Genomic DNA, 25,728 nt, shown 5'->3' on the forward strand with positions numbered 1-25,728 from the left:
TGTTTATTACATGTGGTATGAATCTATTGTCTATTGGTATGATCTATTTTCTAACTGTCATCATGTAGAGACAAAACAACTCACTTTACATCCCAAGTGATGGGAATGTCATACATTACCTAATAGTAGGGGAGGAAAGTATGCTAAATTTGCAGTTACTGGAGCGTTATGGGGACCTATTGGGTCGTGAAGAGTAGGTCCTAAAACCAAAAAAAGGTAAGAAGTTTTCCATAAAGTGGGGGGACTTTCCATTTTTTTTAATTAATTTTCCATTTCCAACAATTGTTTTTTCCGATTATAGCGCCATCTATCGATAATTCGAAACAATGTCTAGAATAAAAGTTACTTATTTTTATGTAAGGAATCCAAATCTGTAATAAAAAATGGGGGCTCCTATTTAAGATTTTAAAGTAACCCCCCACCCCACCTCTGTGGGGGTCGTGTATCATTCGATAAATTTTTGAAAAATATTGAACACATATTTTTTAGTATTTTAATCTGACGTTTATTTCACAAAATATTCTCTTTTTTTTGTAAAACTTTATGACTTGCCCATTTTCTTACATCTGGCTCAAATCATCAGATTTTTTAAATATACACTGTTTGCATGTACTTAACTTACCTTATCTTAATCTGACAATTACGAGTTTTTCTAAGGATATATTTTTTTCGGACCCCCCTTAACGAACTCCCCTGTATTAAGGCCAATATATATTGTAGAGGTACATTTACAGGGTACAAGGTTTCTCCCCATGTGATAATCTGATGCGCTCAAGTAACTGCAAAAAATTTCTGCTTGGGCTTCCCTACCATAAGGGCATATAGACCGGGCAGTATCGTCGCACCCGCTAGCGCAATTATTCCGATTCGATTTTTTTGCACAAACTTACTCAAAAAGAGGTCCTTATAACATATCCACAGGGTGCCGGGCGGTGCAGTGGTCGAACAATTTTTTAAACAATTTTTTTTAAACAAATTCAGAAAAATAATTTTTTTATTTCCAACAATTTTTTTTAGATAATTTGTGTCATTCTGAGCAAAAAAGGTCTCCTGTCATTTTTCTCTAAAATTGACTGTTGTCGAGTTATACGCGATTAAAAATTTAAAAAATGCGTAAATGGCCATTTTCAGGGCTTCATAACTCGATTAAAAATAATTATTATGAAATTCAAAAGTGACAAAATCAAGATTTAAATACCTTCTTCAACGTCCTGAAGAGATTTTTGTCACTATTTTATTACAAAGCTGTTATTTTTAGTTATTAACAATTAGCGGTATAGTCCAACTGTATCGTAGCCCCCGTTAGCGGAACTATTTCGATTCGATTTTTTTGCACAAATTTACTCAAAAAGAGGTCTTTATAACATATTCACAGGGTGCCGGGCGGTGCCGTGGTCGAAAAATTTTTTAAACAAATTCACAAAAATAATTTTATCATTTCCCACAATTTTTTTTAGATAATTTAGATCATTGTGAGTAAAAAAGGTCTTTGGTCATTTTTCTCTAAACTTGACTGTTGGTCGAGTTATACGCGATTAAAAATTTGAAAAATGCGAAAATAGCCATTTTCATAACTCGATTAAAAATTATTATTATGAAATTAAAAAAGTGTCAAGATCAAGATTCAAATACCTTCTTCAGCGTCCTGAAGAGATTTTTGTCAATCTTTTATTACAAAGCTGTTATTTTTAGTTATTAGCAATTAGCGGTATAGTCCAACTGTATCGTCACCCCCGTTAGCGGAACTATTTCGATTAGATTTTTTTTTTGCACAAACTTACTCAAAAAGGGGTCCTTATAATATATCCACAGGGTGCCGGCCGGTGCCGTGGTCTAAAAATTGTTTAAAAAAATTTTCGACCACGGCACCCTGTGAATATGTTATAAAGACCTCTTTTTGAGTAAATTTGTGCAAAAAAATCGAATCGAAATAGTTCCGCTAACGGGGGCGACGATACAGTTGGACTATACCGCTAATTGTTTTTTTTTTTATTTGTGACTTTAGCACTTAGCTATTTAGCCAGATACAACTTGATAATAATTAATACTAATACAAAAAAAAACTATTAAACCTAATACAAATTATTAAAAAGAAAAACATATTATTCTAATTTACTTAATACTAAATAAAAAAGTGTCTATCTATACCTACTATTGCAAACAGATCAAAATAGTCAAAAGAAAAAAAAAACCTCTTAAAAATTACTAAAAGACATTACTATAAATAGGGAAAAGGAGGGAAAATAAACAATTGGGTAAAAAAAAGGTTAACGAAATTGGCTAAAATTGATTACAGACATACATTTGTACTATGTATAAATTTGATTAGACAATCATATACTCTTTTGTCATTAGTAGCCAATAGGTTATTTATTTGGTACGGAGGAAATATTTGCAGCGTTTGCAAGCTGCTTAAAAGAGTTCCTGTATGCTGAGTATATTTGGAACAGTTAAAAAAGATATGATTAAGATCTCCTTGTTCTTGACATGTTTCACATAAGTCTGAATTGTAAATTTTGATTTTAGCAAGATGAGTAGGATAACAAGCATGACCAAATCTCAATCTTATTAAGGTTGTTATATATTTACGGATGTTACTAAATTTCTTAAACCATCTCGAATTTGGAATTTGTGGTTGTATATAAATATATTGTGTTGTTGAGTGGTTACAAAAAGTTTGCCAATAAGTTTTCCAACGATCTATTTGATTTCTTTTAGAGATACAAAAAGTGTCAGGAATACAAATTCTCTCCTCTGGTACAATTTCAGCTGAAGAGGTTATTGCAGCTTTAGCTAAAGAATCAACATGCTCATTATATTTTATACCAATATGAGCTTTTACCCAAATAAAATTAGTAGTTTTATTTTTATTTTTAAGCTTGACAAGCATGTTCTTAATTTGGTAAATGAAAGGATTAGAATTATAATTGGGTAATTTTGAATTTTTGAGAGATAATAAAACTGACAATGAATCGGATATTATTAACACTGAATTATTGTTTAAACTATCGAAATATATCAAGGATTCAAGAATTGCAATTGCTTCTGCACTAAAAATTGAGCAATTAGAAGGTAATTTGAACATTTTTTCTGTTGACTTAGATGGAATGTAGAAAGCACATCCGGTCCCTTCCGATGTTTTGGATGCATCTGTATAGATTACAGTTGCTTTGGGCCATTTGTCTATACAGGAATTCAAGATGCATGAATCTAATAATGAACTATTATAATATGTAGGTATACGTATATCAGGTTCATAAAAAAATGCGAAATAGTCGTTAGTATCAAGGTTGTTGATATTGTTGATATACTTATTGTTGCACATGGTTCTAAAGGCTGTACACAGGGTTGGTGTATTTTTATGAGTCCAGTAACTGTTTGTTAGATCATCTGTGTTTAGTGAGCTTATGCTAGAATATAATGAATTATTGATACATGCAATTTTCACAACAAATTTTTCACTCAGATAATCTCTTCTAAAATTCAAGGGAGGTTCTAAAGCTTCAACATGCAATGGTGCTATTGGAGTAGACTTCATTGCTCCCATACATATACGTAGAACAGTACGTTGAAATACATCAATTTTATTTAAAATTTGTTTACTTGCTGATCCATAAAGTATACATCCATAGTCCAGAATAGATCTGATGTAAGATTTGTAAAATAGTAAAGCTGTTTCTACATCAGCTCCCCACCAAGTTTTAGAAATGGATTTTAAAAAGTTTAGACCTTTATTGCTTTTGTCAAGCATATATTCGATGTGTAATTTCCAAGTTAGCTTTTGATCTAGAAACATGCCTAGATACTTTATTGACTTGCAGAAATTTAAAGTTTGGCCATTTAATAAAATAGTATTTGTGTTAGGAATATTATGTTGTGAAAAAATACACACATTAGATTTACTAGTGGATAAATTAAAACCATTTTCACAAAACCATTTTGAGAAATATTCATGTAATTTTCTTAAGATTGTAAGGGAGGGTTCATATTTTGTCCTTTCTGTATATATGAGGAAGTCATCCGCATATTGGATTGTTTTGTAAGTAATACTTGGTGCATTAAGGCTATGAAAATCAGCCGTATACAAATTAAAAAGAAAAGGGCTTAAGACTGATCCCTGAGGTAATCCCCAACTATTATAACGTGGTCCAAGAAGTTCATTTTTATGGTTTCTAACGTATAGGCGTCTATCAGTGTAGAAATTAAGAATAGTTTGTGCTAGTTTTATGGGTATTTGAAACTGATTGATCATTTTGTCTTTTAATCGAGGTAAACACACACTGTCATAAGCGCCTTCTATATCTAGTGATAAAGTAGGCAAATAATTATTTCTAGAAAAATTACCCTGTATGTCCGCTACAAGTGTAGCTAAAGCATCTAAAGCTCCACATCCTCGTCTGTATCCAAATTGATTGTTTGGTAGTAACTTTTTAGTATGGACCCACCATTCTAGTCTGTTTTTTAACATACGTTCCAAAGTTTTAAATACACACGAAAAAAGAGAAATGGGTCGATAAGATTCGGCTGAATTTGGATCTTTTGTAGGCTTTAGAATCGGAATAACAATTATGTCTTTAAAAATATTTACGTCAGAATTGTCTTGAACTATACGATTAAAAAGGTCCAATAGAAAATGTTTTGCTACTTCTGGAAGGTTTAAAAGCATGGAGTATTTGATATGATCGTATCCTGGACTATTATCTTTACGATTATTTATAGCGAAAATTAGTTCATTGTAAGTAAAAGATTTTAAGAGAAAATGATTTTTATCAGCTGGGGTTGATGCTATGGAGCTGGGAATTATTTGAGGGTTCGCAGTTGGGGGTGCAACTTTAATAAGAAAGTCATCCATCCATTTCTGATCTAAAGATTTTATGTTTGATAGCGGTTTTCTGTAAAGTTTTTTAGCTTGATTCCAAAGAGTTGTAGCGGATGTATTTTTATTGAGCGAAGAGACCCATTCAATCCAATGCTTTTTGGCTATACTTTTTAATGTTTTTTTGGTTCTAGCTGCAATCTCCTGATATTGAACATAATTTTCAAAATTACTTTTTTTCTTGTAATTTATTAGAGCCAATTTTCGTTGTTTGATAATATTGTCACAATCAATATTCCACCAAGGAGGTGGGTGCCTTTTACATTTATAAGGTTTATATTGGGGTATAGCTACTCCCGCAGCCGTATTTATATTATTTATGAAGAAGGAGTACTTATCAATTAGATTATCCGAGTGAAAATTGTTTGTATCGTGTAAATTTTGAATAGTAGAGGAATATAACGCCCAATTGGCTTTTTTAATATTCCATTTATTTTTAGGAGATATTTCATTTTCATTAATTGCAAAAAGAAGTTCTATAGATATGACATAGTGATTTGATCCTAGAGTGTCAGGAATGACATTCCAAGATGTCTTGTTAACCAATTCAGGTGAACAAAAAGTTACATCGACAGCCGAATCTTGTTGATCAGGACGTCTCAAAATTGTAGGTTCGCCATTATTTAAAATTGTTAAATTTAAATCATCTGCGACATTTATAAGTTGTGACCCTATGGTATCATTATTACGACAACCCCATATAGAGTGGTGTGCATTAAAGTCACCACCTATAATTAAAGGACCCTCAAATTGTTCAAAAATTTTAGTCCAATCGTCATATTTTGTTTGTATTTTTGGAGGTTTATAAACAGATAAAAAATTTAACAATAAAGTTCCATATTTAACTTGGATAGCACACACTAAAATATTTTCATTGTAATTTATATTGATTTTATGTTCAACAAAACGAAGAGATTTGTGTACCAAAATTGCCACACCAGCGTAGCCATCGTTTCTGTCATTGCGGACTATATTGTAACCACTAAAACTATATTTTTGATTTCTTTTGAACCAAGTTTCACTTATAATAGCAATGTCAATATTTTTATCATAAAGAAATTGTACCAGACTATTTTTGTTAGCTATAGCAGACCGTGCATTCCATTGCATTATATTTAAATTGCGTGTTTTGGGCATTTTATTGGTTTTTCAAAGTATCCTCCAATACCTGTTCTATGCTACTTGTAATTAATTTAATATCAATAGGTTGTCTATTGTTACTTGAAAGAATTTTATTTAAAAAATCCACGATAAAAATGGATAGGTTGCTAGCTATACTACTCTTCTTGGTTTCCAAACAAGCGTAGTTTGGTTTATTTGAATTTATCGGCAAAGGTTGTGAAGGTCCAAAGGAGAATGGAAATAATGGTTCATGGATAGGTGACTGGATAGTGGGAGAGTTTGATTTTCTCTTCTTTTTCATTGGAGGACTAAAGCTTACAGGATTGGGTTGGGAAAGGAAATTATTTTGATTGCAATTGGTATTTTTAGGAATTTGATTAGGTTGTGATAATGACATACGATGGTTGTTAGGAAGAACAGGAAAATTTTGGTCATAATTTGTTAGCGGTGAAAAAGAGTTGTGATTTACTAGACTGGATAAGGAGTTTTCAGAAATTTCTTTAGCTTCTTTAAAGGAGGTTTTTTGCTGTATCATTATATTTTTAATTTTTTTTTGATTATCGTAAGAGGGACACTTTTTTGAGATAGAAACATGATCTTTGCTTTTACAGTGTATACAAAAAGTTAAATTTTTATCACAATTATGTTTATCGTCTTTAATTTCTCCACAATTGATACACTTTTCTTCAGTACTGTTACACTGCTTAGATACATGCCCAAATTTAAAACATTTGAAGCATTGGGTCACTCTTCCTACAAATTGTTCGACAGGAAAAAATACTCTATTAAAAGCTACTCGATCAGGTAAAATATTCCCCTCAAAAGTAACAACAATAGTTTTTTTTGGTACAAATTCAACTGTTCTGTCTTCTTTTTGGACTTTTCTATTTAATCTGTAGATATTAGTGACGCGTGAGTGTGATTCTATATTTTCCATAAGATAGTTGATATCGTAACGAGTATCAACATCTCTTACTAACCCTTTAATTTCAAGTAAGTGATTTGGAATAAATGCTTTTAAATTTTCTGACTTTAGGAGGGGATGTTTAACTAAATTATTTGCTTCTAATAATGATTTTAATAAAACCTTAATCCGGTTTCGGCCTATACTCTTAATTTCCAAAATGTTATTAAGTTTAAATTTTTTAAAAAGGATATGGGCAACTGTCATTGCATGCAATTTTCCTACATTATTTTCAGTGCTTTCTATGTATACCCAAATATTTTGTACATTGTACTTATCTGAAAGAATATTGAAAGTTTTCGGTTCCAACTGCTTTGTTTTCTGGAGGTTACTATCACTTGGATTATTACTAGTAACACTTGAAATTAAAATACTGTTATCCATATCAGCATCTGTCGTCACAAAAGACGTCGGTTGTGTAGTTTTGTCCCCCATCGGGGACCGATATTTATTAGTTGTCAGAATACACTTGTCTTCTTAATTGACTTTTCACTAAAATTTTAAAGTTTACCTATATAAATAGGTATACAATTTTATTCACTGACAAAAACTGTTACTTTTTCAACTCGTATGAAAGTTTAAATAATACTTTTTGAGCTAAAAATGTTAATTTTTACTAAGAGTAGATTTTACTTCGTACTATCAGTTTGAAGTTTAAAACGTCAATACCGCTAATTGTTAATAACTAAAAATAACAGCTTTGTAATAAAATAATGGCAAAAATCTCTTCAGGACGCTGAAGAAGGTATTTCAATCTTGATTTTGTCACTTTTTGAATTCCATAATAATCATTTTTAATCGAGTTATGAAGCCTTGAAATGGCCATTTTCGCATTTTTCAAATTTTTAATCGCATATAACTCGACAACAATCAATTTTAGAGAAAAATTACAAGAGACCTTTTTTGCTCAGAATGACCCAAGATATCTAAAAAAAAAATTGTTGGAAATGAAAAAATTATTTTTGTGAATTTGTTTAAAAAAATTGTTTAAAACATTTTTCGACCACGGCACCGCAAGGCACCCTGTGGATATGTAATGAGGACCCCTTTTTGAGTAAGTTTGTGCAAAAAAATCTGATCGAAATTGTTCCGCTAACGGGGGCGACGATACAGTTGGACTATAGCGCTAATTGTTAATAACTAAAAATAACAGCTTTGTAATAAATTAATGACAAAAATCTCTTCAGAACGCTAAAGAAGGTATTTGAATCTTGATTTTATCACTTTTTGAATTTCATAATAATCATTTTTGATCGAGTTATGAAGCCTTGAAAATGGCCATTTTCGCATTTTTCAAATTTTTAATCGCGTATAACTCGACAACAGTCAATTTTAGAGAAAAATGACAAGAGACCTTTTTTGCTCAGAATGACCCAAGTTATATAAAAAAAAATTTTGGAAATAAAAAAATTATTTTTGTGAATTTGTTTAAAAAAAAATTGTTTAAAAAATTTTTCGACCACGGCACCGCCCGGCACCCTATGGATATGTTATAAGGACCTCTTTTTGAGTAAGTTTGTGCAAAAAAATCGAATCGGAATAATTTCGCTAGCGGGGGCGACGATACTGCCCCGTCTAATAATAAATTCCTTATAAATGTTATCCATCCTATGGAATTTCAAGCAAATATGCATTTATAACTTATCTATATACGTTGTTCTGAAGCTATTTCCTTGTGGCATTTTTTAATCAACTATTTCTAATGGGAATAAGCCACAATTTTACCAAAAAAAAAAAAAAAATGATTTTATTAACGTTTCGAAGCCCAAATCAGGTTTCGTTGTCAAAATACAAAATACTACTAGAATAAACAAAAATGTTGTTGCTAAGTAAAAAAAAATTCTTCTAATAATTTATTTAATCTGACTCATTTATATTGGCAATTCAGACGTATATTATACATTTTAAAGTAGAAGACTTTAAAATGATATCGCCAATATTTATGAGTTGCGTTCCTGGGACGACTTTAGTAAAAGATAGTTCATTTGATTACATGAAATCAATCCCAACTCAAGAATATCCGTCACAAAAAAATCATAGCATGTGATATGTCTTTAAAAAGACAACCAAATGCAACGATGACAGTAAAATTCTCGCGTTAGAGATTCCATGGTAAATCACGAGGGAAAACCAGGAAAAAACCTCGTGATACTATCCCGACATCGTAAGTATTTGGTCTTACATTTAATTTACCTTCAAAAAACTAATACCAAATTCTGACTTTAATATGTTTAAATTATAAATAATATTAATAATACATAGATATACAATAAGTAATACTAAAATATAAAATTTGTACGAACTCGATATGTTATTGACTTACTAATCGTGGTATTTTCTTTCTACTGACTTCCTCTTTCAGTATGGGTAACCACATCCTACTGCATTCTACCGAGGAATTTGCGACACAATTGGTTTCATTTTAGACAAGGCGGAAACGGCGGGTTCGTTGGGAAAAATATTCCCATGAGATATTTTTGCATAATCACATTCGTGAGACATCCCAGAATAAGGTTCAAGAAGTCGCCCACGAGAAAAGTGGGCCAATTTTTTTTAACAATTTTTTTTAATCAAATTGCAAAAATCAATATTTTTGGCCCGGACTATTTTTTTTTAGGTTTTTTGGACCATTCTGGACAAAAAAGGTCTCTTATAATTTTTCTCAAAAGTTGATCTTTTTCGAGTTATAAGCAAGTTAAAATTTGAAAAAAGCGAAAATGGCCATTTTTAAGACTTAATAACTCGGTCAAAAATTATTATTTTGAAAGTCAGAAAGTGACTAAATCAAAGTTTAAAGTCGCCGCTACATGATCCTGAAGAAATCTGTGTCATTAATTTACTACTAAGCTGTTATTTTTAATTAATAACAATGAGTGGTTAGATCGTATTGACGCTGCTGTAAATGTGAGTGCGAGTAAGATGCACAATTGGACTGCTGGAATGGCTTCTCTCTCGCACTCAGGATTTACAGCCCAGCACACGTGCATGGCGCTTATTATTATTACTTAAAAATAACAGCTTAGTAATAAAATAATGACAAAAATTTCTTCAGGATCTTGTAGGAGGGGCTTTAAACTATGATTTAGTCATATATTGACTTTCATAATAATAACTTTTAACCTAGTTATTAAGCCTTGAAAATGGCCATTTTTCGTTTTTTTCAATTTTAAATTGCTTATAAGTCGAAAACGATCAACTTTAGAGAAAAATTATAAGAGACCTTTTTTGTCCAGAATGGTCCAAAAAATTAAAGAAAAAATTGATCAGGCAAAAAATATTGATTCTTGCAATTTGATTAAAAAAAATTGTTAAAAAAAAAATTGGCCCACTTTTCACATGGGCGACTTCTTGGACCTTATTCTGGGATGTCTCACGAATGTGATTATGCAAAAAAAATCTCATGAGAATATTTTTCCCTTCGAACCCGCCGTTTTCGCCTTGTCTATTTAGCATAATTAGTGGTCATAATTAATAGTCCTTTCAGGACTATACTTGAATCTCTCCACTGAACTCTATGTTCATTATCCCATGCGTGTTGACATATTTGAGATCTATCAAATTCTCTATTTTTAATATAAGACTGATGTTCACTTATTCTAACGTTTAATGGTCTTGATGTTTCACCTAAATAAAATTGTTCGCATTCACAAGGTATTTTATAAATGCAATTCTCTGTTCTTTCTTGTTCATTGTTAGGTGTAGTTTTAGATAGAATAGATCTCAATGTGTTTGTTGTTTTGAATGTTGTTGAAATGTTGAATTTATTTCCAATTGTTTTAAGTTTCTCAGATAGTCCTTTTATATAAGGTATTGATATTTTCTGAGTATTATTTCTTGTGAATGTTGTAGGATCCCGCTCTAAGTTGTTCTGTTCCATTCGATCCAATCTTGAAAATTCCTTATTTATAAACGATAAAGGATAATCATTTTTTAATAAAACAGATGTTAACAATTGTTTTTCTTCTAAAAACGAATTTTCGTTAGAACAAGTAATTTTGGCTCCATCATATAAGGATTTAATGATTCCCTTTTTAACGTTGATGTTGTGATTTGATTTGTAATTGAGATATCTGTTGGTGTGTGTTGGTTTTCTATACACTTGAGTCTCATATCCAGTATCCTTCTTTGAGACTAAAATATCGAGGAAAGGTAAAGTGTTATTGTATTCCTTTTCCATTGTAAATTTTATTTTCTCTTGATCGTTTATAATATTCAGGAACGTATCACAACAATTCTGATCTACGAGGCCACATTGAAAACACATCATCTACATATCTCCACCATACTGTGGGTTTTAAATTTTGTTTAGAAATGATATTATTTTTACTTAGCAACAACATTTTTGTTTAGTCTAGTAGTATTTTGTATTTTGACAACGAAACCAGATTTGGGCTTCGAAACGTTAATAAAATCATTTTTTTTGGTAAAATTGTGGCTAATTCCCATTAGAAATAGTTGATTATTTATATACCATTTAAAGGGTTCTAACTTTGGTATTTCTTTGGTGGCTCAGATAGCATTCAACCTGTTTATTTTTTAACACTAATGATGATATTTTGTAAGAAAATTAAAAACAATCTGTGATGTAGCCCTCTGTAGCAAAAATTATGAATAAAAGAAACACATAAATGTATTAATATTACAGTAGAGCGTCGATATTCCGAACTAATTGGTACAGGGGTAGTTCGGATTATCAAATTGTTCGGATTATCGAACATATGTTCAAAATACATACAAAGCTCATAAACATAGTACATATGTACATACGTTTTAGTTACAAGGAATAAAACACCTGCATAATAAACAAATATATTGTATGTATTTCTGCATAAACAAAACAAAAAGCCGCGGTCACATTTTGCCCATATTGTCATATTAAATCCAAAAATTTGGTCTGCGATCATATTTTTCAATTTTTTTTTTGCGTTCGGATTACCAGGGTTCGGATTATCGACGCTCTACTGTATTAGTATTATTCAATTACCTTCCTTTATTGAAGCTCTTACTCTGTTCAGGATCAATTTCTTTATACAGGGGAATTGTTACTTCGTAATCCTTTTTTTCTACACCTCCTGTACCTTTAAAATATATAGAATCTTTATTGAACCTGAAACATAAACACAATGGTTACTTTTTGGACACCAGAGTCCAATTATTATTTATTGTATAAATTTATATCTTAAATCTGTATAAGTACTTTTACGCACACTGGCGTCTTCATACTGCTAATTTCTTTTCTAACTTCAAAACATTACCTGCCACGTCACCCAAAATTGACAACAGAAATTTTTTGTTGCAGGCCATAGTGGTTATATATGAGTGACAATGTTATTTCAGTAGGGGCCACGGCCATTTCCAGTTAGTGAGAGGTCACATTAAAAAAAATCCAGGAAAAAAATTATTTTGTCTTGGACCTCCATCAATTTTTTAATGACGTTTCACTGGGTGCCACAACTACAAAATTGCATATAAAAATCCATAAACCATCCTGTAATCTTGGGTGATAGCGAATAAGTTATTGTGTCAATTAATATATGACTGATATGTCCTCACCTTAATATTTTTTTTTCAGTCATATCTGTCTGACATGGCCCCCAAACAACAAGAAATGTTTAACAACTTTTGTGGTGTAGCGTCACATGAAACGTTTTAAGAAATGCGTATGGTAGGCAATGTGTTAACACTTTCAAGTCCGCCAACACGGCTTCTGTGTTCACACTGTTATCAATCACAGTGGCGGCTGGTCAGGGTCGGCAGTGCCGACCCATACATTTATCGACACATTATAGATTTTTTTAAATATATAAGCTAATCAGAGTTGATGATATTCGTTTCTGTGAAATAAAAAAAATATCTGTGAGATAATACAGACTAAATTTGATTCATTGTTTTTTAAAAGAATTCGATCGATCCTATACGTTAAGTGATCCCTGTGCGCTGTGCGTAAGAGACTTTTCAAATTAATGATCCTAGCCATACACCCGATTGCGATTGTGTGAATTCAAGGCCCGCTTCGGCAAGCCGTCCCCAGATTGACCATTTGCTTGTACTAAGAAGCTATGGAATATTAGCCGATACGCCACCAATTATACATTCCCCGTATTTATTTGAACATTGTTTACATAATTAAAATGTCAAAAAATTAAGGAAAATTTCGATTTTCTTCATTTTTTGATTATAACTTTAAAAGTATTCATTTTCGAGAAAAGTTGCACTGACATAAAAGTTGCGTAATTAAATTTCCTACAATATAGGATTAGTTAAAAATTGTCACCCTTGTTGCAAAATAGCAATAATTGCGAAAAAATCATAAAAAACAAGTACAGTGGTACCTCGATATACGAGCGCCCTAATATACGAGTGTTTTGAGATACGAGCCGCCGAGCGAGCGATGTTTTGCTTTGAGATGAGAGCAAAATTTGAGATACAAGGAACAGCTTTTATTAAAATTCATGCCCATTTTTGACTACCTATTTCTAACTTGAAGGAGGTGATAAATGGTATAATGCCAGTTAAGGGCATTACAATAATTTCCAAGCTCCGGACCTCTCTCCATGAAAAGATGGAGAAACTACTGATGGTGTGGGTGACAGAGAAGCACCTTCAAGGAGGAACCTTAACATAAAGCATCGTATGTGAGAAGGCACGAGCGATTTATGAAAGGAAGGACCTCTTTGGACAGTTTTTTAAACGAGCTGCAGATTAAAATGAGAATAGCGAAGATAACTGACGAAAATTAGCGCTTCTGTAAGCACCTCACTTTTTCTTATAGTTTTATAGAATATGTATATGTATTTTTTGTTATTTATAAATAAATGTGTCTTCTTGTAATTTCTTATTTAAAAACACTTAACAAAAACAACTAAGGTGGTTTTTTTGGGACGAACGGATTAATAACATTTCAGTTAATTTCAATGGAAAAAATTGCTTTAACATACGAGCAATTTGACATACGAGCAAGGTTACGGAACGAATTACCCTGGTATGTCAAGGTACCACTGTATTGGCATTTTACGTGTTTCAACTGTTTATGCTACAGTTAGGACCTTCATAATTTTACCCAGAAAACTATATCATATAATAAAACAATACTGTGAATTTCATTAAGATCGGTTCAATAGATTTTGCAATCCAGCTTTCGCAAAAAATTCATTTTTTCAAAATGTTGCAGAACTGAAAATAAAGCAGACAGCAAGTTGAATTTATTTTTACGTATAGGAGAATACTGTACCTTTCTTCTATATTATGTAAAAAATTATTTGTTTTATTATATCATAAAGGTTTTCTGGTTAAAATATGAAGGTCGTAAGTGTAGCATAAATGGTTGAAAAACGTAAAATGCGAATACTTATTTTTTATGTTTTTTTCGCAATTATTGCCGTATTGCAACAAGGATGGCACTTTTTAAAATTTTTAACCAATTCCTAGGAAATTTAATTACGCAACTTTTATGTCACTGTAACTTTTCTCAGAAGTGAATACTTTAAAAGTTAAAATCAAAAAAACGAAGAAAAAAATCGAAGTTTTTCTTCATTTTTTGACAGTTTGATTATTTAAACAATGTTCCAGGCCTTTTTGGTGGAAGGATAACTCAATTAGTATTTCCAAAGAATTTTCAAAATATCTATTAGACAAGTTCATTAAAAATTATCCATTTTTTAATCAAATAAAATAAGAAAATTGATTAACAGTTTTATATGCTGATCTAAATATTTTCGGAAGGTGGAATAGTTACAAAATATGTTTAATTTTATATACTGCAATTCATTAGGTATAACAAACTGTTCCCGAAATTAATAAATTACTGTGCTCAAATGTGGGCAAATTCTGCCTCAAATGAACGGGATTTCTCTTGTCTCAAAAGAGTCAAAACGTATTGTTGAAACACCATGAAACAAGAGAGAATGTCAAACTTGTCTCAAATGTCAATAGAAAAAAAATTTTAAAACCTCTCCAAAACAATAATAAATTTTACAATGACGTTATAACCCATTTTGCTACTTCGAAACAACATAGGCTAGAGTTAATTTATAAACAGGTTTAGGTTCTAAATTTATAGGAAAAAATAAAAAAAAACAAAAAAAATAAAAAAACAAAAAAAAACAAAAACAAAAAATCTTCTATGAAATTAAAGCCTTTTAATTAGATGGCATACCTATCTGAGGAGACAAAACCTTGCCGACCCTGTCCCTAAAGCCACGAGCCGCCACTGATCAATCAAGTGCCACTGACAAGGCTACCATGTTTACATTTCAACAATTTTCCAATGACAGTATAGAAGTGGCATGTGAAACAAATATTGATATTGGCCCAGACACAAGATTCATTTCTTGGTTTAAAATAAATAAATTTGTTATTAAATTGTCATACTTGTACAATGGATTTCTACTTTGATACTTGTACTTTCTCTAGTTGGTAACAGCTTTTAAGGCCATCGGTACATAATTCGCAAATATTTTACGGCTATCCCTACTTTTTCTGTATTTACACAGCAAATTACGTGTATACTGAATTCGCTCTACCGAGATTCACTTTGACACATTCGGAATAGGAAACATACAACACAAAAATTCCTACCTCACACTATTAACCGCTAAAATCAACTTAATCTTTCATTAAAAAAAGAAGAATTATTAGAAATAGTGGAAGTGTCTACTAATCTCATAAAATTTTGTGGAGTTTATTTCTACAAAATATTTTTATTTTGTACAATAAATAATTTTGTCATTTGTTATTAATACATTATAATGGTGTAAGTAAATAAATAATTATTGATTGGCGTAAGGTTTATGTTATTTTTATGCCTGTTTACCATTAATAATATTGGCTATGAGCAGGTGCGTTGGTTGTGTAGTAATTTCCAGTCACTTCTGACAACTGAATTTCCCAAAAAATAAATTACTAACGTCAATGTCAAAGTGAATCTCGATAGAGCGAATTCAGTATAGTAAAATTCTCACTGGTATAGATATGTAAACTTTACTTGACAATGTCATCATTAACTTTGAAGATGGCTTTTGAATGTTCTTGGGTAACTGTTACTTATATAATTAATTGCCTTATTTATTTATTTATTATTTATTGACGGACCGAAGTCCATTAATACATGATACAATTAAAATGTCACACAAATTATAAAAACAACTCAAAATAAGATCTGGTAGGTACAAAATTGGTAAATACATAACAAACAATAATAAAAAATAAAATTTCTTGCTCTCATTTAACAATTGAGAGCTAGAACATTTTGCAATTGACAAATACAACTTATCTTAGAACAAAAACAATAACAGTAATTGACAAATCAGTCTTGAAATTAGAACATAAAGTTAAATATAAATGTAATTGTGTGGAAAACGCAGTAAAGTCGTTCATAAAGAAATCAATATGCAGAGATAATGTGTTTGCTAATTTAATAGTTTTACAGAGATAGGAACTTGAACCATAGTTTGTATGGTTAATGACTTCGTGGAAGGTGGTCACAGAACGGGTGGTTCTTGAAGGTACATGTAGACCAATTTTATTTAAGAGTGAGATACAGAATTTATGACCATGAATTAAGTTATATAAGAAGCAAAGATCTTTATGTTGACGACCACTCTGTAATGAGTCAAGTCGAATAATTTGCAGTAAAGACTCATAACTTTGACCAGTGAGATGCATCTTATAAGCATAATAATGTAAGAATTTATGCTGAACTTGTTCGATTTTATTAATGTGACAATTATACTGAGGTGACCAAACACATGATGCATAATATAAATGTGGTCTAACCAAAGAAGAATAAAGATGTTTTAAAGAACAACCAGTCGTAAAGTCATAGCTGCATCTTTTAACAAAGCCAAGCATCTTTAATGACTTAGAAACGATGCTATTAATGTGTAGGTTGAAATTCAAGTTAGTGTCAAGAATAACACCCAGATCTATAACTGAGTCAACTAATAGGGAACTTGCACATTTTTTTTTATTAGATAATAATGTTCAGTTTTGTTTAAAAATGAGATTTCCAAAATTTCACGCTTCAAAAACTTGTAATAACTTTGAAATACATATTTAAAGTCTTCAGCGGTATAAAATAGTTCAAACGGCACGTGACGTCACATAGTTTTGCATTAGTTTTTATTATGGTTATATTTCGCTGTGTCTAGGTACACGCTAACGTGTACGCAAATAAAAAAGTTAGGTACGCGAATTAAACTTCATCAAGCCAGTGACGTCATTATTTAGCTTGCGCAGTGACTATATATTTTGGTACATGCTATTTTGATATGTTTAATGTTTGTTTGATGGAAACATATTTGTTAATGGAAGGGAAGCAGAACTATTCAGATGTTTCAAACTTAATTGTAATAAATCAATTTGTATATATAAAAGTATATATTTAGGTTAGCAAAATAATTATATGTATTTAGTTGACATGACATGTAGGTACAAAATATTGTTAAAATAATTTTTATACGTACCTAAGTGAATTATTATAATCAACTATTCTAAATGCAAAATAAGCCACAATTTAACTAAAAAAATTATTTTATTAACGTTTAGACGTCCAAATCGGATGTCATTGTCAAAATACAAAAATTAAAAAAAATTTTTACTAAGCAACAACATTTTTGTTTAATTTAATAATATTTTGTATTTTGACAACGACATCCGGTTTACAAGTCGAAACGTTAATAAAATCAATTTTTTTAGTTAAATTGTGGCTTAGTTCCCATTTAGAATAGTTGATTATAAAAATGCCACAAGGATAATAGCTTCAAAACAAGTTAATTATTATCAGTGCCGGATTTAGGGTACTTGCGGCCCTAGGCCAAATTACCCAAAACAAAACTAGACAAACTAGACAATCTAGAATCTTCGTCAGAAGTCGAGTTCCTCAAGTAGTTTTTGATTCTTTTCAACACGCTGAATGATCTTTCTCCAGATGCATTTGATGTCATCATGCATAGTAGAATGTGCAAAGCTGTGTCCATATTCGGAAATAACTGTTTTTCATGAATTAGTTTCAGATACTCCAAAAGTGTATTCGTCGGAGGCTTGGTAATCTTGTTGTCATGAGGTTCTCTTTCTTCATCAAATATACCTTCAACAAAGCCTTTGAACTGTACACACTCTTCTCCAAAGTCACCCCCTACGTCGATTCGATACTTTTTAGTCAAACTTTTACCCCGATTTCTTCATTGGAAATTGACGATAAGTTGTTTAAAAATCCAAATTTTTCATTAAGACTGAAATAAACTTCGGACCTTTCATTCAATTCTGAATAAAGCGTGTCAATTACAACATTGAATGGGTTCAGTGGATTCATCTTCTTTGTCTTAGCCAAGGAGAGCTTTTCTTTTCGGGCGTCTGTTTATTTCAAGAATATAGGTTTCATTTTTAGACAACTCTTTTCCTCTTTTTTCATAGGAGTCAAAGTTGTCTCTCATGACTCAATGCGTACTCCTTTAGAGATCTGTATGTTGCAAGTCACATTCAAGTCTGTAGCAGTTTTTGTAATGTTTTGCTACTCTTGTAAAAACATTGTAAAATATCGTACCACGTGTTTAGTAGAATAGCCATTCTCTTATTTGAAAAATTGTTTACTGACTTCAATTCAATTAGAAATTTTTTTTTACAAAACGCTGCGGCCCCCTTTTGTTTGCGGCCCTAGGCCGCGGCCTAGTAGTAAATCCGGCACTGATTATTATTGTGAAAGCTTTAGGTCTTCCTTTTATTTTAATCGTTTACGGTAATACTATTTCATTTATAACTAAAAAAAATATATATTAATTTATAATCTCTTATCTTTTGCGTACTGTTTTAAAATGTTCTTAAACTCATTAAAAGAACTAAATAATTGTCCGCACTCCGTAGTTAATTTAAAAACAAACACTAAACAAATAAAAAATAAGAAATCACTGACACTCTAACTTTTTTATTTGCGTACACGTTAGCGTATACCTAGACACAACCTTATATTTAGGTATATTCTTCTTCTCATTCTTTAGTTTATTGGCCTCCACCTACTTGGGTATTTGGCAAGCTCATCGTCGTGGAATAAGTCAAAAATATTTATATTCTAATGACATTTATCATATGTCATTGTAATAATATATACCAGTTTGTTAAAATTGTAGTTTTATACTATTTTTGAAGGAAAGGAACGAAGGTTTACTATTGAAAATAAAACCATTTTGTAAAAGTACAAATTTTCTATGAATAGGTCAAACGATCAAAAACACTTGTAACGTCACATAAATGTATTTTCTACTGACGTTTATAACGTCTAATTTAAAATTCTGTTTACTTTATTGGAAAAATGTAAATGTAAAACCAAGTGACGTCACGATGCGTTTTGGACCACCTGTTTTAATTTGAATTTTTAATCATCTTTAGGGGCCAAACGAAAGACAAACAAAACTTTTTTGATCTTTGATACATGTTTTAAATTATGTTCTGTTGTGATTTATAACATTTTTTTCGAATTTAAAAATTTATGCAAGTTCCCTATTGTAACCTAGTGTCCCGTATATAGTAAGAATTATTCTCGAAGTTTCTTAGTCGAGTAAAAGTTATAGCATGGCATTTGTTTGCATTTAAGTCCATACCATTAAGTGAGCACCATTCTACCTGACCATTAAGATCTGATTGCAAATTGTAGTGATCCAAATCAGAGGTATATGTGAAATAATTTAAGGTCATCAGCAAATAGAAGAAATTGAGCAAAATTTAAACTTTTATTTATGTCATTTATAAATAAATTAAAAAGGATAGGTCCTAAGTGGGAGCCTTGAGGTACCCCCAATTTAACTATAATTTCATTAGAGAAATAATTCTTAATACGAACTATCTGCCTTCTATCTAATAGATAATTTCGAATCCAACTAAGCAGAGGATCAGAAACCTAACTGTTCGATCTTATGTAACAATAACGTATGGTTGACCCTATCGAATGCCTTGGAAAAATCTGTATAAATCGCATCTACCTGTTGTTTGCTTTCCAATGCTTTATTTAAGGAGGTATAATTTAACAAGTTCATTTCAGTTGATCTCCCCATAACAAAACCATACGTTCAATGATTACATTTTGTATAGTAGGCTTAATTTTGTCACATATTAAACTCTCGAACAGTTTAGGTATAGTATTAAGGATACTAATAGGTCTGTAGCTCTGAACCCTGCTTCTATCGCCATTCTTGAATATCAGTGATATAAAACTAACTTTCCAAACGGGAGGGAATTCACTCGTTTTAATGATTTTTGAAAAATAAAGAATAAGGGACGAGCAAGATTAAAACTACAGTATTTCAGTAACTTGGGTGGGATTCCATCAGGCCCTTGACCCTTATGTATGTTTAGCTGGGATAATTTGGTATATACCTCTGAAATAGATGTCACAACCAGTAATGTTGAAACTAGTGTTAGCTCTTGCACTATTTGGAATAAGACATCTGTCCTCACTATACACTGCAGCAAAGTACTGATCTATGGTAGGACCATCGGAACTGGTTTGGCCATTATGGTTTAAAGTGTTCGGAATGTTATTATTGTTCCTTTTAGAATTTACGAACCTCCAGAAGCTTTTAATGTGACTGGGATGTGTATGTTCAACATTTGCTACAAACTGATTGTATGCTTGACCTGATAAGGACTTGCATATCGACCTTAAGAGGAAACAGTAGACATCAACAGGTAGCGAAAATGCGTTCGAGGTTTTTGGCACACTTATTCGTAATATAATAAAGAATGGCGGTACAGAGCAAAATTTGAAAAATATATTAATATGTGGAAATTACTCTGTAATTAAATACAATATTAAAAAAACGAGCCTGTACCGCCATTAAGAAGAACAAAAAAATACACTTTCTTCAAATAAACTTCAAACACTGTCTTCAAATGACACAAAATCGAGAGAACCTGTTAAGAAATTGTCGATAATGGCAGTGTTGATTGTCTGTGCTAGTTTTTATTGATTTCATGTGGTTGGAAGTCGTTTAAAAATTTCGCTATTTCGCCAGTGATTTCTGTAGTATTTTCTTCACTGGTCAAAAGAAAATTTATACATATTTATAGTGGTTATACAATACTGTTTTTGAACATATTTCTATCACTTTTTGCAATAAAAAGTGCAAAAACAAAACAATAAGCAAAACAGCTGATAACAGTTAATCACTTTATGGTTTTCTGTTATAGTCCAGGAGATAACTTATAATTTGTGACCTCGGCTGATTGATTCGCTGTAAATGGCTGACATTTGTTACTGCTGCAGGGACAAACTTGGGGATAAGTATGTCGCTTGTGACAGTTGTCATGTAGTCTCACATCCAACTGAAGATTGCACAGGATTAGCCGCCTCTGAACTTCGTGCAGTTATACTGCAGAAAAGAACTCTTATCTATTTCTGCAATGAATGTCGCTCTTCTTTTAAAAGTGTACCGAAGATTTTACGTGAAATGGAAAGCCTTAAAAAGGAAGTCACTACTTTAAAAAGGGACATCTCTAAACTCAAGGAAAAAGCATCCTTCTCGATGGAGGAAGTAACATATGAATTACACGAACGTCAAAAGAGATCAAACAATTTACTCATATTTAATCTTCCTGAACCAAACAATACTCCTGAAGACGTTGAACAAGTGAAAAATATTCTATCTACTGCTGATGATTCTGTTAAATTGGATGGTATGAAAATGGTACGTTTTGGCAAGAAAAACAAAAATGGGCATCAACCACTCAAATTAATATTATCTTCAAATGAGGATGTTCATTTGATAATTAAAAACAAGATAAAGGTTAGTCGAGAGAAAAAGATCTTCATATCTCTTGACCAAACACCTACTCAACGGAAACTGTTTGACACCGTCAAGACTGAACTACTAGCCCGTCAAGATGCAGGTGAACAAGATCTAATAATTAAATATATCAATAACGTACCAAAAATTGTCCAAAGGAACAAAAAAAACCACTAAACCCGGGCAAGCTATCTCTTTATTACCAAAACGTTAGAGGACTCCGTACCAAATTAACTGATTTAAGTATTAATGTGTCAAACTGTGTCTACGATGTAATCATTTTTACAGAAACTTGGCTTACTGCTGATTTCGATGATGCTGAACTTGGATTGACAAATTACAACATTTTCAGACAAGATCGTACACCTGAATCTAGCAAATTTGTAAGAGGAGGAGGAGTTTTAATAGCCACTAAGAAGAAATTTTCCGTGAAAATTATTCCGTCAGATTCCTCCATTGAGCAACTTTTTGTTCACTTGTGTGGTAAGTTTATCTTGGGAGCATTGTATATTCCACCAAAGTCTACACCTAACAAGTACCAAGTGCACTTCGATCAGCTTATTAGTATAGGTGAACAATATTCAAATTCTAAATTATACCTCTTTGGTGACTACAACCTGCCATCAGCTAATTGGGAACTTGAAGACTTTTGCTCATCGGCAACTGCTAAACCTAATACATCGTTTGCAGAAACGGAGGCGATTGGTGTTATCTCAAATATGTGTGCTCTTCATAATCTATTCCAATCAAATAACATTGTCAATTCTAGAGGTGCTATTCTAGACCTTGTTCTCTCATCAGAAGAGCTTGTGATAACCTCGGCAGTTGATATATTGATTCCTCCAGACTTATATCATCCTCCACTTGAAACTATCTTACAGCTACACTTTGATCAAAACACTACTGCAGGTGATGGTGAATACTACTATGATTTTCATAAAGCTAATCTTCCTTGCATTTATCAATACTTAGAAGCAATTGATTGGGACAGTCTTATAAGTGATAAAGAACTTTCCGAGATGATAGGTACTTTCTATGATATTCTTTACTGTGTGCTTAATATGTATGTTCCATTGAAAAAAGTTTGTACAAAGAAATTTCCTGTTTGGTATTCTAGTGAACTTACACAATTAATACGTGACAAAAAGACTGCCCATTTAATTTACAAGAGTAACAGGTCTCCTGAGAGTTATGCAGGTTTTAGTCAACTTAGAGCTCAGTGCAAAATTTTATCAAAAAATTGTTATGCTAATTCAACTGAGATTTCGATCCAAGCTAATCCAAAAAATTTTTGGAAATTTGTAAACAGTAAGAAAGAAAATAATAGTATGCCTGTCTCAATGTCACTCAACAATACACTAGCCTCTAATGGCAACGATATTGCAAATTTATTTGCTAGCCATTTCTCTTCAGTTTTTAGTAATAAAACTCTTAAGCATAATGACAATTTAATACAGTCTAAGGTCTGTGTATCTTCCTATATTATACCAATTTCAAAAATATACGAAAAACTTTCAACTCTTAATGTCAATAAGGGACCTGGGCCAGATGGTATTTCTCCCATTTTTCTTAAACGATTCTCTTTTATTCTGTCTCGGCCGCTTTATCATATTTTTAATAAATCCCTTCAGTTGGGGGAATTTCCTGACTTTTGAAACTATCCTATGTCACTCCAATTTACAAAGCAGGTAATAAAGCTGACATAACGAATTATCGTCCTATTTCTATTCTCGGCACAATTTCCAAGGTATTTGAGAGTATTGTTACTGATTACCTTAATTATGACTGCTCTTGGATACTAAGTTCTCAACAGTTCGGATTTTCTTGTGGTAAATCAGCAGAACTTAGTTTGTTGCTTTATGTTGATACCTTGTCTGAAGCTTTGGAGAGGGGGTTGCAGATTGATTCAGTGTATACTGACTTCTCCAAGGCTTTTGATATGGTGAACCATGATCTTTTGTTACATAAGCTCAAATTATATGGCATAGAAGGTTCTGTGTTGAAGTGGTTGGGCAGTTACCTAACAAATAGAACACAGCAGGTTAGGGTTAATCATCATTACTCCAACACTTTTCTAGTAACCTCTGGTGTACCTCAGGGCTCTCATTTGGGTCCACTTTTGTTTAACCTGTATATTAACGATATCGTCACCTGCTTCTCTAACACTTCTGCTCTCTTATTCGCTGATGATCTTAAATGTTATCAAATCATTAATAATCAAGATGATGCAATATCATTGCAATCAGATTTAGATAATTTAGCCAACTGGTGTCTTGATAATGGGATGGATTTGAATGTCAACAAGTGTCACATTATCCGGTTTTGTCGGAATCATCATTTACCAACCATCATCATTTACAAACCACTTGAATTTTATTCATATTAGAAATCTGAGTTAGGCATGATTGTGGGTTAGATCTTTGACGATTTTATTAGAAAGATGTAGTGTTTTTGCTTGGATGGTTTCTGCACATCACAAAACAGGAATTTTGTACTCACTGCTAATAAAATCTCATTTTTAACAATTTGTGGGTTGGACGTTTTCTGCTTAACTACGTCCAATTAATGATAATTTTTTCAATAACTATGTATTCAATGATTGTAATAATTTATCTACTGTACAACAAAAACTAATAATCAATCGAGAAAAGAGGAAAAGTGATTTTTTAATAATATATTGTTACTATGAAACGCTTACAATTTTGAACATCTTTAGCAACAAAATACTTGGATCACTGAATATATCCTGGTGTATTATCTGCTTAGATCTTCCATAAATAATAAACAATAAATAACTTTTTACTAAGTTCAAGTCTTAAATCAATTATTTATGAAATACACTATCAATATTATTGAATCAACAACTCAAAATATTCCAGATGCCATGTCAAATATTTAAAATTGTCACTGTCTGACTGACAATATGCTGACAATATTCTATTCGACCGAGTGCGTTGTATGGCAAAGATAGATTTGGAAGATATTACAACGGACATCGTGTTCATTTTTTTCAATACCTGAAAAAACCAATAAATATTTTTGAAAATTTTAAACTCAGAATGAAAGACTATATTATTACCGAGGGCCGAAAGTCCCTTAAAATAAAAAAAAAGTTTATTGTGAATGAGATATTTGTAATTAAAATCACACTACATTTTCTCTTAGTTTTTCACCCCTATAACTTGTTAAAATAAACATTATAGAAGTTCTTAGGGACTTTCGGCCCTCGCTAGTAACGTAATCTTTCATTCTGCATTTAAATTCTTTAAAAATACTTATTACAGTAAAACCTCCGTTAACAGAAACAATTGGGGGAGGCTGTTTCGGATAACAAGAACTTCGGTTAAAAATAACATTGTATTTTGTATTCTTCTTGTATCAAATAACATAGTATTGGCGAGATATAGCTGCAAAACATTGTTGTCAAAGGAAAACACAAAAGAAATAGAAGATTTCTTTAAAAAAAAACACTGTTAAACATGTTCATTTTCCTTAATTTTATTGCTTTTTTGAAATTTACTTTTTAATGATGAAATTATTGAAAATTTTAACCATTTCGGATAAACGATGTTTCGGTTAACAGAGGTTTTACGGTAGTTTTCTCAGGATTCGAAAAAAAAATGAATCCCATTTGAATAGCATTGGAGCAGAAACTACGTACCCATCCCCTTAAGCAGCTATTACTTCATAAAATGCTAAGCATTGATACTTCTTGTGATTATCGAGGTCTGATATATTTGGTGAATATAAGTAGAGCTATGAACAGCTTTACTCATATACTTCTCTACAATGATGTTGATGAAATGGATTTCAATTTGTGAAAACCTAGTTTCCAAATGGACTCTACAGTCTTCTTACGTTTTATCCTTTAATTAGAATAGGCTTGTTGTATAGTATCATTCTTATCATGTATGGATGAGATACCTAGTTGATATTACATAGATCTTTAATGCACTTAAATAATAACAACATTATGTACAGTGCAAAATATA

The 25,728-nt window shown here is 31.6% G+C and overlaps 1 protein-coding gene across 1 annotated transcript in view; it reads right to left on the reverse strand.

Annotated features, from left to right (window-relative positions):
• LOC126890794 (co-chaperone protein daf-41) overlaps nucleotides 1-25,728 on the reverse strand; it is a 56,862-nt gene that overhangs the window by 30,389 nt on the left and 745 nt on the right. The window contains exon 3 of the mRNA XM_050659986.1: nucleotides 11,947-12,069. Coding sequence (XP_050515943.1) covers nucleotides 11,947-12,069 — 123 coding nt within the window. The remainder of the gene's footprint in view (nucleotides 1-11,946; nucleotides 12,070-25,728) is intronic.

Source organism: Diabrotica virgifera, chromosome 8 (genome assembly GCF_917563875.1).
Source record: "Diabrotica virgifera virgifera chromosome 8, PGI_DIABVI_V3a".
Taxonomy (NCBI): domain Eukaryota; kingdom Metazoa; phylum Arthropoda; class Insecta; order Coleoptera; family Chrysomelidae; genus Diabrotica; species Diabrotica virgifera.